The sequence below is a fragment of the Fulmarus glacialis genome, unplaced genomic scaffold (assembly GCF_000690835.1).
Source record: "Fulmarus glacialis isolate BGI_N327 unplaced genomic scaffold, ASM69083v1 scaffold10879, whole genome shotgun sequence".
Taxonomy (NCBI): Eukaryota; Metazoa; Chordata; class Aves; order Procellariiformes; family Procellariidae; genus Fulmarus; species Fulmarus glacialis.
The window spans coordinates 1-16,923 of record NW_009232636.1 but is presented as its reverse complement, the minus strand read 5'-3'; the positions used below and the strand labels follow the sequence as shown (position 1 = coordinate 16,923).

Genomic DNA, 16,923 nt, shown 5'->3' with positions numbered 1-16,923 from the left:
AGAGTGGGTCCACTCTTTCTATGTATAGCTTTCAGCTTTCAGCTGCTCACAAGACAGACTTTTGCTAGAGGACATGGCAGAATCCTTCAGCCATATGTGTACTGGAGTGTACACGAACAACACCAGATGGCTTCTACTGTCTGAAAACGATGTAGAGAAACTATCAGCCCTGAAGTTACACCTTCACTGGCAAAATATGGATTTCTTTGCTGGTGAGAAGCAGCTGTGGCTTGGAAGAGTTTCAAGTGATTTCAGTCTGCTTGGACACCTGGCCAAAACTCCTCATTGCCTCCCCAGCTTGACAATAAGCAACTCAGAGCATTTGCTCCTCTTGGTTGTTGCTGTCTGCTAGGAAAGTGCTCACAGACTCTCTAAGATAGGTGTCTTACTTACGTCTTAGCTATTCAATGCTTTTACCAGTATTAGCAGCACGAGCACACTCACCCAGATAAGAAAGAGGTGGTGGTAGAAACACAGGGAAGGGAGAAACAACTGTTGGCAAGAAATTCCTCTGGGTTAAGTGCTAGCAGCTGGCAAGTCTGAGGACAGACGAGCCAATTTTTTTGCATTGCCATGCTTGTTAACATAGTCCACGTTCACACTGAGGATGCCTGAACACTGTGCAACCAAGATCTAAAAATGAAAAGTGTGAGATATAGTATTTTAAGGCAGCTGAATATTTAATCAGACACCAACAGCAACCTGAACTTCACCCATATGGTCTTTCTGTTCTGCAAGTACTGAAAAGCCTTAATTCTTACAGGAACGGAGCTGAGTTCTCTCCTTCTGGAGATGAACTACACCAACACATTAAACCATTTAACAAGGTGACACTAACACCATTAGCACATATGGAAGCCTGATCCAACAGCCAAAAACTCCATGGAAAAAGCTGCTACTGCCTTTAACGGGTACTACAAGAAAATGAGAAAAACACTGTGGCACAAACTTATCAGTCACGAGCATTTCATTAAACCACTGTACAAAAAGCAAGTAAACAACAGTGGATCACCAAACTCCCTGACAAGATTTTTATACATTAAGTAGGAAACTTCAGGTGACTGCTGATTCCCCAGTCTCCACTGGCACATCCCGGAGATGTTTCTGCATATGGACCTCCTCACTGTATTTCTAGGCTGTGATGAGCTTCCTGATTTCAATCCTAATGAAGTCAGCTGAGCATTAAAACATGTCTGAGTGTTCCAATGAAACTGGAAAGATGAAAAGAGAAAAACAAAGTGCAGCAACTGAAATGCTTGCAATCCAAAGTGCACTAAGAAAGAAGTATACCCAAGGTTTCTCCTTATTTTGTCAGCATAACTTCAACGTCTTAGCTATTCAATGCTTTTACCAGTATTAGCAGCACGAGTACACTCACCAACTTTTCCAGGAAACATCATCCCCAGTGGAAGTGTGATTCTGCCACTTGGAAACTGGTAACTAGGGAGGGGAAAATCATGCTGTTTGTCAGGGCCTTTTTGCCTCTTCCTCCCCCCTTTAAAGCCCCCAAGAATGAGCCTCTGATTTCCCTCTGCACACTTTCAACTCCGACCACCTAGGCATCTCATGCTCACAGCTGCCACAGACAACATCTGGAGTCTGGGACTGGGAGGAAGAAATCAGACTCTATAGACCACTTAAGCAAAATACAGACTTTGCGAAGCTATCAGGTGCTTTTGAAAACATAATCTAACCCAGCCCGCTAAAACCGCTGCTGTGGCTTCACTCACACCACCTCTGCAGGCTGTGGTCTGTCAGCAGTAACACCAGAGGAAGGCTCACAGGGAGGAGGCGAGGGCTGAAGGATGGTTTCAGGAACACACCTTCGTGACTGCAGACAGTCTCTGGCATGGCCAGGCGTATGACACGCACAACACGTAGGCAGCTGGAACCACCCTGCCTGACACCAGCCCCACAATTTCACCGCCACTACCTTCCTCCTCCCTGCCAAGCTTCTCTGAGAAGGCATTACATGCTTGTTGTGTCTTGCATTCAGACTACGTGCGACTACTGCATGCAAGGGTGTGCGAAACATTGTGCTCTGCACCTGCATGGCACAAGATACAAGAGCAAACCCCATGGGGAGACCACATCCCCGCCGTACGACAGCCACCCTCACTTTCTGCCTGCTGTTCTCACCCACGTATGGCAGCCCGCCTTATTCTCAAACTTCTCTTAGTATGGGGCAAAAGCTTTGAAGGATGGAGCAAGCAAATGTTTACATCAGCATGTAACTTCCTCCGACTTTCAACAACTGACGTTTACTATATCCATCGAGGAGGCTGGGTTTTACAAGTCCAACTCGCAAAGCTTGAGGTCTTCCTTTCATGAACTTCGTGAACTGCTGCTACGCTTGCAGCAGAAAGCAGAGCAGTACCAAAAGCAGCCTGATTAGAGAGACTGACAGTGGCAGCACTGAAGCTGATAAGGCTCTGATAATTTGGTTACAAAGGAGGAACTGTAAACATAGAATAGACTCACTGAACAAAAAATAGAGGGGGGGAAGACAGTAAAGAACAGAGGACAGACCAAAGCAGGTGATATTCCCAGGAACACTGTTGGTCACAAGGGTGAGAACACTGTCCATAGGTCAAGGCTGAGAAGCTCCAAGTAACAGAGACAACGATTCTGCAGTCCCCTTTCATCCACAGACACTAATGACGCTTATCGAGATGACTGCTTCCCTGCACAACACATACAGTACTGCTCATTAACTTATTTAGCACGGCTATTTACAGGCTTAAATCTGAGAGAGGCTGGTTCAGTTATTAGCACTGCCTTCACTTTCTAAAGCTGCCTGTGGTCATGTCAAGGCAGGAATATAAGAGCATGAAGTGAGAGGCCACCGTGACACCCCAAGATGTTACTTCGCATTTGCTTTGCCAGCTACTCCCCCTCACACCTGTGAAAGCAGACACCTACCCTGAGAAAGCAAACCCTTTCCTCAGACATAGCCATAGAAAGCCTTTCACTTCCCCACATCACTGCCTTTTGTCTACGGGACACAGCCTCTCCGAGGGCCTCTCTGAGGAGCCATAGGCAGACTGGCATGGGCACAGCCAGCCAGAGAAGGCTCTCGGGCAGGCAGAGAAGGCTTCAGTCCGACAAGCATCAGCTGCAGAGGGAAAAATCCACCCTGGAGGTAAACAAGTAAGGGCAGCTCGTTCAAAACGGGAAGGCACCAAGACTTGTGAAAGAAACATGGGAAAAATGTTCAGGAAATCCAGAGAGAGCCTGTTTTCAGGTTACTGCAGAGAGCTACAAAGGTGGTCACTCAGCCAGGCTAGCTGGCTGCTGGCACAGAAGCTGCGGCTGGGCCATGACTGCTGAGAAACCCCCAAGGTCCACCATGCGCACCCCGGCAAATGCCACAGCTCCAGGGCAGCAACTCCAGCGTGGGCAGGATGCGCTAGACTTCGGGCTGATGTGCTAAGGGTGGACGTCAGAGGTGGAAGGAGGAATTAGGGAGATTGGTGCATAGATACTGGATTTGATGTACTGGTATTACACAGTGCAAAGCCATATTTCTGCCATCTTGAGAGCTGTGACAAAGGTTGATGGCAGCAAGCAGGGACAGTGGACCAGGGAAAAGGAAGAATAAGCCCTTCACTACAGTCCATCATAGCCACATGGAGGATTTAACATAGTCCTGTGGCAACTCTTGAGCCAACCTTATAAACGCAAAAAAAAAAAAAGGCAACCAGCATAAAATTGACAGCTCCACTTAAAAACCATCACTTTCACCTCCTAGCACTGCAAGGAAGAGAGATCTGTTCATTTCTTCCCTGCAGTGCTCCGCCAAACACAGCACCACTCCCTTCCCAGCTGCCGTAATACAGCCCCTTCCAGCATACGTGCTGGCAAACCACAATGGATTTAAGGCTCAAAGACCCAGGAACATCTACGGCCTGTCCCTGGGGCTCAGTCAGTTGCTCCAGGCAGCAAATCACTGCCCTAGAAGGTAAGATAAGAGTTTACTATTATCCTTCCGCTGTGCTCAATCCTGCAGATCACTGCTGTACAAGTGTCCTTCCACGGCAGGTGATCATGTCTGAGCAGAGGGCTCAAAGTAAAGGACCTCCAAGTCCCTGCAAGACAGACCTGCTGTATACCATATACTCTGCAAGCAAGCCACAAAGGCTTCGCTCCATTTTTTGCTTCTGGACAGGTGCTATTTTGCTATCTTTTCACATTATTGGAGCAGTTTTGCACAAGAGGAAGCATTTAGCCTTCACATGGGAATTTTTATTTTCTTCTAGAAGGGCGGCTACATTTTCTAGGTAGCTGCACTCGGTCAAGTCTGACTTGTGGCAGCCCCAGGCTTTGACGAAGTAGCATGTGATTTTCAAAAGCACTTGGTGTGCTCCTTGCTCTGTTCCTGTTTACTTCAATCCAGCAGTGATTTGCATGGGAGTGGGACAAAGCCACGCGTTCCAGAAAAGCCACACCTGCACAGTGCAGACTCAGTACAGCACCTTTGCCCTTGCTTTCAATGACATCCCCATCAGGTTCACAAATACTGCTTGAAAATACATTACTGCAAATAAGCATGGTGACTGGGAAAGGGAGGACGGAGGCAATTAATGCAATCCTATTAAACATTTACAAAAGTTTATTTATTAATTTTCTCTACGGTAAGATTTGAAGGGCATTCTGAGAAAAGGAGATACGAGCATCTGTAAATTCCCTTTTGGTGAGTTTATATAGGCAGGCAGCTGTTTAAAAGGCAGGTCAGGTGTCAAGAGTGAGGATTTCTTCACAGCTCTGCTGTAGGAACAGCTGTTTTCTGCTAGCAGCCTTAAGTGTCAAAAATATTTGATTTCTGAGAAAAAAAAGAAGTTAACCCAAAGATCTTTGATATAAATTCTTCTTTCCAATACAGCTTACGGAGGAGTATCAGGCTGTTTAATGTTGACTGATTCAAACTTAAAATCATCACGTAGTTATGCATCTTCTGGAAGTTTTGATGTCTATATGCAACAGAGCAAGAAACAAGCATACACCATGAGCCAAAATCAAACTCAGTATTTCCATATAATAGTTACACACTGAAAAACAAGCCAACCCCTTTTCCATCATGAAAGGGGACATTTATCCTGTAGACCCCACACACTCTTGTGGGCCTTCAAGATCAAAGCATACAGAATGCTTTACATTCACCTTTACCAAACTCAGGCCTTGTAATCTCAAAACACATGCCTGCATGTTTTCATGCAAAGGAAACATGTATTAAGGCAAGGGAAAAACCATCCTTACTCAGGAAAAGCACCTGGGGTGCTTTACTGGGAGTAAGAATAGAATTTTTGGAGTTGGTAGGGAGAGATTTCTTATTTCAGATGTCTATTCATAGACCCCCACCTATACAAAAGCTGCCCAATAACTGCATATCATAATCTGTGGTTGTGTCACATAACACATCTTGAAGACAAGAAATTATGAACTTCCAGCATCAACAGCCACCAAACTACGGAAATATCTCCTAGAAGCTGGGACTCTCAGCCCTACTTATGCATTCAGCTTAATGAAGTCACCACGTTTGTCCAGCACAAACAACTATCCTGAGTACAAAAAGGTTGGGGCATTCAGAAAACGTGCGTCTATCGCCTCCAGCTTCTTTCCTGCCCTCTCCCTTCACCTCACCACACACACAGCCACCCACCCATTTTAGCCTGAGCCCATCTTTCAGCTTCAGCATGGTTGCAGGAGAGAGGACAGTCATTATTGCCACACACCATGCCAACATCAGGGTTTCACGCTCCTTCCAAGCCAGGCATGCAGACAGCCTTTATTTCTGTTGCACCTTCAGAAAGCCTCTGAATAGTACACGTGATACAGGAATAACAAATATGACCACGATAAATGCAAGTTTAGGCTGCTAAACTGCCCTACAAATCCCCAATTAAAGGGCAAAAAGCTGGTCATTCCTACTGCAGCTCTGCCTTTCTAGACAAGGGACATTAAAATGGTCCCTCATGGCCTCAGTAAAATAGGCTGTACTGATTCTAAAAAAACCAGTATCTCGCTTCCCTGGGCTTAGTGTCATTTTCACCCCTCAAAGTGAAATCAAGAGAGAAATCTGGGGGTTGTAATAATACATGTGTTTTTAGAGACAGCACTTCAGAGTTACATCTGAGAACACATTACAGCCATTTCAGGCTTGGACTATAAATTTCTTTACTGACAAGAAACCAGATTTTTACTGTTTATGCTCACCTAAAAAGCCTTCTCTCCTCAATTTAGGCTCTCCTAATTCTGCAGTCTCAGTGACTATTGGTAGAAGTCAGTTCTCATGATCCAGAACATGCAAATTTTAAAACAGCCCACTATAAATATCTGGCATATTCAGAGCCCTCAGCCAACCAATTCAAAGCAATGCATGCATATTTAAGATATCTAAGGGAAAGCACTTCCTTTGATTTTATTTCTCATTCGACCCTATACATATTGTTTCTAAATGAAGTAATTTTTAAATCCAGCCTTCTAATTTTGAAACCTAAAGTCATCCTGAAGCCCAAATTGCACCAATTCATCTGAGATGGACACACCATAACGCAAGTCCACATGGCTGGATGTTGCTGCAGTCACCAGTGAAGGCGTAACAGCCTCAAACAGCTTGGTCAGATCCTGTGAGCGATCAAACGAGGGAAAGGGATGAGCACAAATGAGCATACCGAACTCTGCAGCGCGTGGCCAGTTTAATAATCTCACTCTTTTTACAAATAAGATTTGCAATAGATGCTGAAACATAAATTGTGTCCTAACCCTCCCTTTATTATTTTTCTGGTTTAAAGTCAGCTGCTGCAGGCCAGCACCGAAGGGCTGATTCTGCAAGGGCCTCTCTGTCCCCCAGACGGCTCCATCCCACCCCGCACATCCATCAGCACACTCGTTTCCAGGCATATCCTCCCAAGCTTTGACAGGACCAATGCCTACAAACGGGGCTGCCATGCCTCTACTACATCCTTTACAGCATGCAGTTCTGCTTTGGGGGTGTAGAGAAAATGTAATGAATGTGAAGCAGGACTCTCCCAGACCACAGCACCTGGGAAATCTTGCAATAGCTGCGTGCTGAGCCTCAGCTCCATGCCCTAACGGGGGGACAAAACTGTCTCGGATCCTCTGTGAAAAGCCTGCTTAGTGGAACCTCCTGGAGTTACTGGTGTTTAAGCTCTTTTTCTCTTGTTTCACTCCTCGTGCAAAGAGGAGGAAGGCAGGGAAAACCAACCATTCTCCTGCCACTGTCATCCTACTTGTGAGCGGCTCTCAACCTTACCTATTCAATGCAGCAGCCATACCTCCTCGTCTGCAACCTGCTCACTTCCACGGCTGCTTCCAGCAAACACAAGCCCTGCCACCTCTCCTCCTGAGCAACCAGGGCCTCCTGGCTGACTTCTCATCCACCAGGAAGAGGCTAAAAGAGGAAGATCCATACAGACTGTCCTTCCAAGCAGGTCACATATCTGAATTCTCAGCTGTTACAGGGTTTATGATTAACAGGCATGCCACACTGAGCACCAAGGTCTCTGGTCGCTGTAACGCTGTGCTGAAGTTCAGGACAAGCGGATTTATGTTTGAAAAGAAAGGCCACTGAGTTCAGAGAAATCCAGGGGATCTGGATCAAGTAGTGGTTTTTGTTTTGGTGGGGTTTTTTTCCTGCTTTTTGAAAGAGATTGAACATCATGATGATATTTCTAGCCCTGCAGCTATGAGCAGATAGATTCCACAATGCACACAGAAGTAATGCTACCCTGCACATTTGCATCCAGACAGGAAATTTGGTAAAAAAGCATGGTTTTGTCTGCTGTATGTTACCAGAGGAAAGGTTCAAGGCAAATTTGGCACCAGACATTTTCCTGTAACTCTCTGGAGACACTAATTACCAAAGCCCAGGTTTTCTCACTAGCAGAAGTCAGATAAAGTCCAAATGACTTGCAGAGAACAAATCTCTAGACCAGAAAACAAGTTCCACATCTCAGACTCAAGCATGTTTTTAAAGCTTTACAAATGGATAACAACCAGCCAATTATTTCACATTCTTCTGATTCAGCCCAAATCCCAAAAGAGCCTTTATGTTAGATACCTGGGCCTGTCTTTTGTTCCCCAGCATATGCATGCACATTCAGGTAACACACACTTATCTAAGAATCATCACAGGGAATCAAGACATCATGTCAGACCTGAAGAAAATCAATCCAAGTGAAATTACAGGGCTGAAGAATTGGAAATTTAGATAATAGTTACGGAGAATAAATTTCTTGTTTCCTAAAACTATTGCAGTACAAAATTATCACTTCCCATTAGAGACATAATTATGTTAACAGCTGACGATGCTCAGGAAATTAATACAAACTCAGACTGATTTTGCAGAACAGTGGGCTCAATACTTCACAACTAAGATCGCCGAGTTCCTTCTGCTAAGGCATTGTCAGAGACTCTGGGGACTCCAAGTGCGTAACAACGCAAGTAAAAATTAGGACAGGTCAGACAGAAGCTTTATTCACTATGGTCACGGTGAGAGAACATTGGGACAGCGTCTCCCCCTCTGCACCCCTGCCAAGTGACTGCAGAGACACAAACTATAGACTGTTTCAGGGGGAAAAAGAAAAAAAAAGTGAGGAAAACCAATCATTTCAATATTATCGTAGCCAGGTATCCATCCCTGAGAGGGATGGACTCCTCATGTAGCTTGCTAACCACCACAATTCAAAGAAGGAATAAAAGAGTAAATAGCATGACAATGTGGGGAGATGGCTCTTGGTGGAGCCCTTAGGAGTGGCACACCCAGTATTACCCTAGCTCAGAAGTGGGGAGTTGGAAACCATCATGGGCTGTTAGCTTTTAGTCAAAAGGAACGTTCTTTTAGTTAGGATAAGCTTCTTAGACATCTTAAATATTAATTTTACCACCACAGTGTAAAATCCAAGGAAAGGGCACTTCCAGAAAATAAACCTCTATTGACTCATACTCTTTCAGTGGCATGCACTCCCCCAGTAATTTCTGTTCCCTGTAGCAGAGAGGCACAAGAATCACTTCACCAGCTGCTATCCTGTCTCTGCATTACATCCACAAGCTCAGCTGATGTGACAGTAAACACAGCTTTTTAATTAACAAGTTCCTTTCATTTCAAAAGGTGCCCTCTAAAGGACTCCTCTAAGAGGAATTGCTGAAACAATTCTGTGCCACTGTTTGACATTTTTGTGAGTGGCATGAATGAGAAGCAAAATTGAATCCTCCTACCACAGATATGTGTAAACGGGCAGCAGAACAAGAGAAAAAATAATTATTTGTAATACATAGTAAGGGAAGAAAGGGAGGCAAAGTCTTCAAAAGCACTCACTGCAAATATAACAACTCTTCTTCCACTGGAAGTCATTAGTAAAACCTGCAAACTTTGCAAGGAGAACAGGGTTAGATCCATGTTCAGTGCATTGCAAAGTCCCAGAATTTTATTCACAAGTAGACATCATCCTGGGAAATAACCACCTCTGATTAAACAACATGATCCTATATTCTGAAAAAACTAATTGAAGCTTTTAGCATGCTGGCAGCATAAGCCTCACGTACACACAAAGTGTGAGAGATAAAAGGGAGTTTCCTCTGATGAGCACAGACCTGGGCAGCAGGAAGGAGATCATTCCACCCCTCTGAAGTCATCTAGCCTTCATATTTTCATGTCTTGATGTTACTCTCAAACACAACCAAGCCACTCTGCAGGCCATGGATAGCATTTCTGCAGTCCAGAGGGGGCTCTCCAGGGGCTGCCTGGAGGAGACAATCAGTATTGGGTGACAGCCTCCCGCAGCAGGAGATGCAGCTCACTTCCAGAGCTGGGCAGAGGTCAGCCACTTCTAGCTGCCCTCACAGGCTAGGCAGAATCAAGCCGTAAGGCAGTAAAACCAAGAGACCTCAATCCACACTGCCCTGTCTGGCAGAGGCTGGAGAGATGCAGCTGCAAGACTCCCAGTTCCAGGCATTTCTCCCGTTCTCTACCTCAGACACCTCCCGACAGTTTTCCCTCTATCATCTTCAACAGCTCAAGACCCTATGCCCCACACATACATCTTCACTTCCTATCAGACATGGCTTCATTCATAGGTCCACAACTAATGGAGAATAAGATGATCTTTGACATGCCTTTCTGTACAGAAGGTGTAAAGTCATCTTTATCCCATGCAGGGGAGGTGGGGGTGAAAGAGGAGGGATTGATTCTTCTTGTTCCTATTTGCAAAGGAGAACTAAGAAATTCAGTTCCCATTGCCGCAAGCCAAAGCAGACCCACACAAAGCAGTGTGTGGGATGGGACTGTCCCCCAGTTTACTGCTGTTATCGTAGAGACTGATGTGACTGTTCACCATGAGCTAAAAAGGAAAGCTGTTCCTTGCTTTACAGCACATCCCCCCCACCTGCCCCAGCCAGCAGAAACCTCATTGCAGGCACAGCTGGTAGTGCTGTGTCAGTAGAGAAATGGTTTCTCAAGGATGGTCACAGGCTCCTCAGAGAGCAGCATGGCAGAACCTTTTTCAGAATAAGTGAAACCTGCAGGATAACTGGGAGTTGGTGTCACATCTTAGTGACAGTCCCTTAATTTAAGGGGTAGAAGAAGAGCACTTGTGATCAAACCCAAAGAACTTTTTATTTCTATTTCCAAATCTCAGACTGACCCTCTTCTACAGCCCTAGCTGAAGGCAGGACTACCTCGTTGCTGTAAGTCTACACTTCAGCATTCAGGATTCATGAGATCCATTTGCAGCTCTGATCTTCTACTCATTGTGAAGCCTCCATTTTCATTACCATCTTATGCTTGCTTTATTTTATGGGTAAACAGCAGGCTAGCCCAAAGATGTTTCTCAGAGTACACATCTTTACAGCACTTAGAACAGTATTGAATTTCTGGGGCCTCTGCACTTGAGTCATGCAGCTAGTTAGGCGATTTGCAGGATGAAGTATCCTCATCAGGTTGAATGGAATATTCACTAGGCTTGGCTTCCTTTTACTAAGCATCTCATTTATTCCAGGGCCTAAATTTGCAAGTCCTCAGAAGATGAACAGTGGTTGTACACAGAGAGGACTTAAGCACTCCTGATAATCCCGACCTCTTTTAGTAACTGTCTGGAAACCACCTGTAGGAAAAGCAAGAGAGGCCAGATTCAAGGTCAACTCCTCTAATCCAGCACCACAGACATCCAGCATCCAACATCTACCACCCCATTTTGAGAGAAAGAGACAAAAGACATGCTGACAGAAAAAGGAGCAGTGGAATCAGTCAGGTCAGATTTGCACATACTACATGGGGAACTGTGGCTAGTTTGTGCACATCTCGTATCTCTATTGTGCAATAATAGGGTACGTTACAGAAGGCCCAAGCCCTACAGAAGGTAGCCTGCAGTTTGAGGAAAGATGATGTCTTATTGCTCTAATTACCCATGGAGGGATTTTTATTATATTATGGAAACAGAAATACTTGTATCTTTACCATGCCAAAACCAAGAAATTAATGGAAGGTGAATTGGAAGGCCAACATTCAAAAGAAAGTCCGTAAGAAAGGCTTCATGGTTTCTTAAATAACAATACACAATTAAAGCACTCCTTCACCCTGGGAAGAGGCGGCATTAGCTGCCTGTGGTTCTGCACACACAGGTTCTGCTCATGGGAACACAATGAAGAAAATACAATTTGAGTCTGGGGAACACAAGGCTACAATGACTTTCTTCTAGATTAAGAAAGCATGAAGGGATGAAGGCACAGGTTGACAAGAGATTTCCAAGAGGGGAAAACAAAATTTATAAACCCTCTTGGCCAAAACCAAGTTTGTTCTCCACAATATATACTCAACACAGATCTCTCCTCTTTGATGTAAATGAGAAAATTCCCAACAGTAACTGAACAAGAGTAGGCATAAGGATGCAGTGCAATTGGAAAGACAAAGCAGAAGACACTTATGACTCATGGCCCTCTCTTCCCTTTTATAAAAAAGCAAGATAATGCCAAATAACAAAATCTGCCCTGAGACCATCTGCACTTGCCTCTGTTTTGATGCATTTCCCAGACAAACTGAACAGACCTGTCTCCCCACCCATGCTGCTCAGCTTGAGCTTTCCGGAGCCAGCAAATATTATTCAGCATCATTACTGTGTTATTACACATGATTTTCAGCTCTGTTAGCTGCGCCAGCTCCAGAGCAATCAACACAAAGCAGCTTCTCAGCCCACCAGCCTCAAGACAGTTTGAAGCACATATAAGAAGCGGACTTACCTGGCTTGCTTCCTTCACAGTCATGCCCCAGTTGGCCTTTGGTGTTCAAGCCACAGGTATACACTTCCCCATCTTCCAACAGGAACACGGAGTGGTTTCCTCCACATGCCACCTCCTTGACATTTCTGTCATGAATGAATCCATACACCTGCGGTTCAGGAATGATGACCTGGAGGTTGCTACCTATCCCAGGTTGTCCAAAAGACGAGTATCCCCAGCATAGCATTTTCTTTCTTTTCAGCAAGTCATGTATTCTTCCTGGGCAAGAGAAACAGGGGAAGGAGTGTGAATGAAGCAAGTACCCAACAAGTGATCCTACAGAGATAAGCTGCTCAGAGCAGGAGGTGGAAACAACCAAAAAAGGTATTTCCTGCATGACTGTCAAGCTTGTGGACTGCCAGTAAAAAGGGATTTCCGTCATTACACAGACAAACAAAGAGGAATCCAGACAGCTCAGCTCAGGTACTGAGTCAGCACCTTCGTGCCCTGGCCATCTCCATCTGTACGGCAGCAGAAGTGTTCTGAAACCCAGCAGACCTGAGCTTTTATTTCAGCAAAATCACTCCGCTTCGAAAAGCAAAAATCCACCAACTCCCCAAACCAACTGTAATGCTTTTTAGACTAACAGGCCCAAACGTGAACTTTCAGAGTCATAGTGTCATATTTGGGACCACTGCTTAAAGAAATCTTTAAAAATTATCGAAGGTGGTCAAACTAGTCCTGAATAGACCGACACAGGTATTTGTGGTGTACTGGCCAATGCAGAACTGTATTATTTCTGATAAATCCAGATTAAGAAATATTTTGCTCAACTGAACACATTCTTGCAATCCAAATACGTGCATGTACGCATCCCTAAACTGCAGCAAGAACTTCCCAAGAAGAAGCAGTTCACGTGGAGCAGCACACTGACAGCTTGGCCCCGACAGCAATGGACAGATAACGTTGATGCAACTTGCCAGCAGTCAGGTGTTATCTTTTGTGCTGTGCTCAGTGAAGTCAGGGATTTCAGAGATTGGGGTAACATGGGAAGGGGAAAAAAAAAAAAAAAAATAGCAATATAAAAGGCCCAAGGAATTACTCACCCTGAACTTGATAATGACAACAGGATGCTAATGCATAAAAGCTGGAGGGAGGGAAACAGCTCTCATTCCAGAAGAAGCATGTGAAAGATTTTAGTAACACTCCCCTGTCACTCCTAATCTCAATAGGTTTGGGTTATTTGTTAAACATGCTATACTAATAAGACATTGAGAACTCCTTTGCTTGAACCAGAAATCAATTAAAGCTTTTTTCATAAAGGAAAGAAGGAAGAGAAGAAAATGAAAGATCCAAGACATCAAGTCTTATGACTCACCATGCCAAGTTTTAAACTAAGGCAATTTACAGCAGCAGCATTTACTATCTTAGCACAGGATCGAACAGTGAAAGGTAACCCTTGAAGCGCCAAAGATTCCTCAAGGAAACAAGATTCCTTCTCCTACTCTGAGCAGATAGGAAACGCATGCATTCAGTTTGTTTCCAAAGCCTGGTGCTAATTCAAGCTTTAGGTATTAGCAATAAAGCCTTTCCTAATCTAAGCCCTAAGCAACGGGTGTTCATCTCTTACCCCGCTATCCTTGCCTGTCAGCTGTGGTCACGCAGTCAGGTGTGGTCCCTTCCACTGAGGCAGGACTGAGCTGGATGGGGGAGGGAGAGCATTGGATTTTCGAGTTGTACTTCATCGGTGATGCAATTTCCTACAACAAACCGTTTACTAGGATCTCTTATTAGATGCTTTAAAGCATGCTAGGAATCCCATTTATCTCTAACAGCCCTTGCTCCTTTATAGCATAATTCAATTCATTCACATCCACACATGTGCTGATCACTGGCCGGCTCCAAAGCACCCAGAGGAAAAAGCAGGAGGTTACAAGGCTCTGTCTGGTTAAATCAGTCGTTGTGTACACTCTGTACTTGGTTGGCCTCAGCACAAAAGCCTGATGGAAGATACCCTCTACGCTGGCTACACTAATACCGTGGGACACAGTAAAATTGAAGTGCGTGCACGTGCTTTAAATGACACAACTGCTATATTTATAGTGAACTTCATGTTCTGTCTAAAAAAAAAAAAAAAAAAAAGCAGCATAAGCAACACCCTGACAGTGGCAACACTAAGGCAGGGAATCATTTCGAAACAGACATCTGAACAGCAGAAATCTGGGACTGCCACTTCTCTCAACCTGGGGAATTACCTTGTTACAAAGATACAAGCAACACTATAGCAGCAAACCTGAAGATCCAAAGATCACATTCCCTGCTAGTGTAAGTGGATGTTGCCTCTGAGGTGAAAAGATTTCACCACTATATGACTTGAACTGCAATGACATTGTACAACATGAGCTAAATATTAATTTGGGATATCTTTCTAAAAAAGTTCCTGAACAGTCTGCTCCCCATAGACTACAGTCATCTTTCCTAGTGCTAATTTCATTTAAAATGCTAAAAATACTTTAATTACTTTCCTTGTGTTCATATTCCACACTAGAAGTTGCTGTAATGGGCAGGGGGATGCAACGCGATTGGCAAGAGATGCTTTTTCCTCTGGGTAAGACGCTATTTAAAACAGGAAGAGTTCAAACTCCCAGTAATTCATATGCACACTAGGGTGATATTTCAGAGGAGTTCAACCCTTATTCATGCTAGTGGCCAAATTTTCTGAAGCACCCTGAAGTTTAACAATCCCTACAGCAGACGATGAGGCATGCCAGACCCTTTAGAAAATCTGGTCTTAACTAGATTTTCATTTAGTTTTTTTTAAATCATGTCCATTGAATCCCACCCCGCAACCTCCAAACATTTTGCTGATAAATCCCTGTGCAGCTCTATTCCAAGGGGACAGAGCAGCACTTTCCACTCAAGAGTGAAAACCAACATAGCCACTTTCCAATTGAGTGTACAGGCACAGCTAAGTATTTTCCAATGGCCTGCTGAGCCACATTTTTAATTTACTTATTTTGAAGACATAGCACACTTTTAAAATCACAACTGTTTTAATGTTTGTTTTTTTCTCCCCCCAGAAAAGCTGGGGGGAGAAATACATCATGTGTTCAAGTGGGAGCTGTGTCCTGAAACACAAGGAAGGCTTCAAATGACAATTTCACACTCGGTTTCCAATCTGGTTAAGGCAGTTACTCTTCTTTGACATTAGCGGAGGAAGTAAAAATGCATGTTACGCTGCAAACTACCTCTACAAGCTGCATACCCTCCTCATACTAAAACAATTATATAAGTAGTTTGTAGTGTGGGCAGGCACTAACACAGACATGTCTGCACGTACACACACACACCCCTAAAATCCAGATAAGGTTTATATTCACTTATCTGAAATTTTTAAAGTGACTAATTATTCCTAGCGCTTAGCTCAACACACCTTAAAAAAAGTTGAATTTTTATCTTCAGAGGACAAACCCTTAGGGAAGGTGTGGTTTTTTTAAATGTATCAGTTAGGGCATTAGAGTTCCCAGTCCCTTTTAAAAATTGGATTGCAAAAAGCGCAAGAGCTGCAGTACTCAACCACATCACCTATTCCTGTTCTTCACAGATCACAACACAGCCAGCTTGGTATTTATGTTTTAGAGATAAGAACAGATGCAATGCAGCAAAGCTCGTCATTTGCAGAGACTCCCCATATATAATAAAAAAGAGGGGGGAGGGGGAGAGGAAGGTACAACCCAACATCCTCAAACCCTGAAATTCCAGGAATAATTCACCATCAAAACAGTGAAGGATGTACACAGCACAGCTAGAGATAGGAAAACCTCACACTGTGGGGGATATTTTGAGGAAGTCTATTGTGGGTGGAAGATCCACCCTCTGCTATAATAAGGCTCAGCTGACACACTAAGTATGTATCCTTTGGTGAGAAAACCCTGGTGGTTTGGTAAAATAATAATGCTACATGCAAGATCATGACAGGATATGTTTTATTTTGTCTTTCCCCCCCCCCCCTTTTCTTTCTTTTTAATAGCTATCATGACATACACAGCCTCTTCACACGATCGTGCAAAGATATTCTAAAGCCATAGCTGCAACCGCAACTGCACCCTTTCTGGGAAAGTTAGTTAAGTAAATAGCGTGCTTGCAACAAGCAGCACTCAAGGCTGGATGCTCTCTAAACAAAGAGATCTGTCAACTGGCAGGGCAAGAATATACAAGTTTTTTCCTTCCCTGTTGTTTGTGAGATTTCAGCTAGCAAATGTACTCCTTTTATCAGCATTGCCCAATAATGAAGGAATTTACTGCTTCTTTCTGCCACTAAGCCTCCAAGCCCACTTTCTTCTTCCTTTTGCCTTCGTTTTACTCCAACTCAACGTCCAATGTAGACGAGGCTATAGAGCAAAAGAATGCAAGGTGTGACAGCGAATGAGTTAAAGCAGAAATAGAGCATTTCCATTGTATAACTACATGCCCTCAGCTAGAGGTGTCCCTACGGAAGGCATTTAAAAACAGATAAATAAAATCAAACAAGACCCACATCATCTCCATTTTGCAATCCTGGTACGAACACCTCCCTGGCTTCTTGGCTTCCGTGCTTACTGCTGCTGCTTCCCACACCCAGACCGGCGTTTCCAGCGAGCTCTGCGGGGCCCGGCGGGCACACCGACCCCCCCGGCGCCAGGGAGCGACAGC

The 16,923-nt window shown here is 44.3% G+C and overlaps 1 protein-coding gene across 1 annotated transcript in view; it reads right to left on the bottom strand.

Moving 5' to 3' along the window:
* Positions 1-12,507, bottom strand: part of LOC104082033 (probable E3 ubiquitin-protein ligase HERC3) — a 47,514-nt gene extending 35,007 nt beyond the window's left edge. The window contains exon 1 of the mRNA XM_009584985.1: positions 12,253-12,507. Within this exon, the coding sequence (XP_009583280.1) occupies positions 12,253-12,478 (226 nt within the window). The 5' untranslated portion in view covers positions 12,479-12,507. The remainder of the gene's footprint in view (positions 1-12,252) is intronic.
* Positions 12,508-16,923: the final 4,416 nt, after the last annotated feature.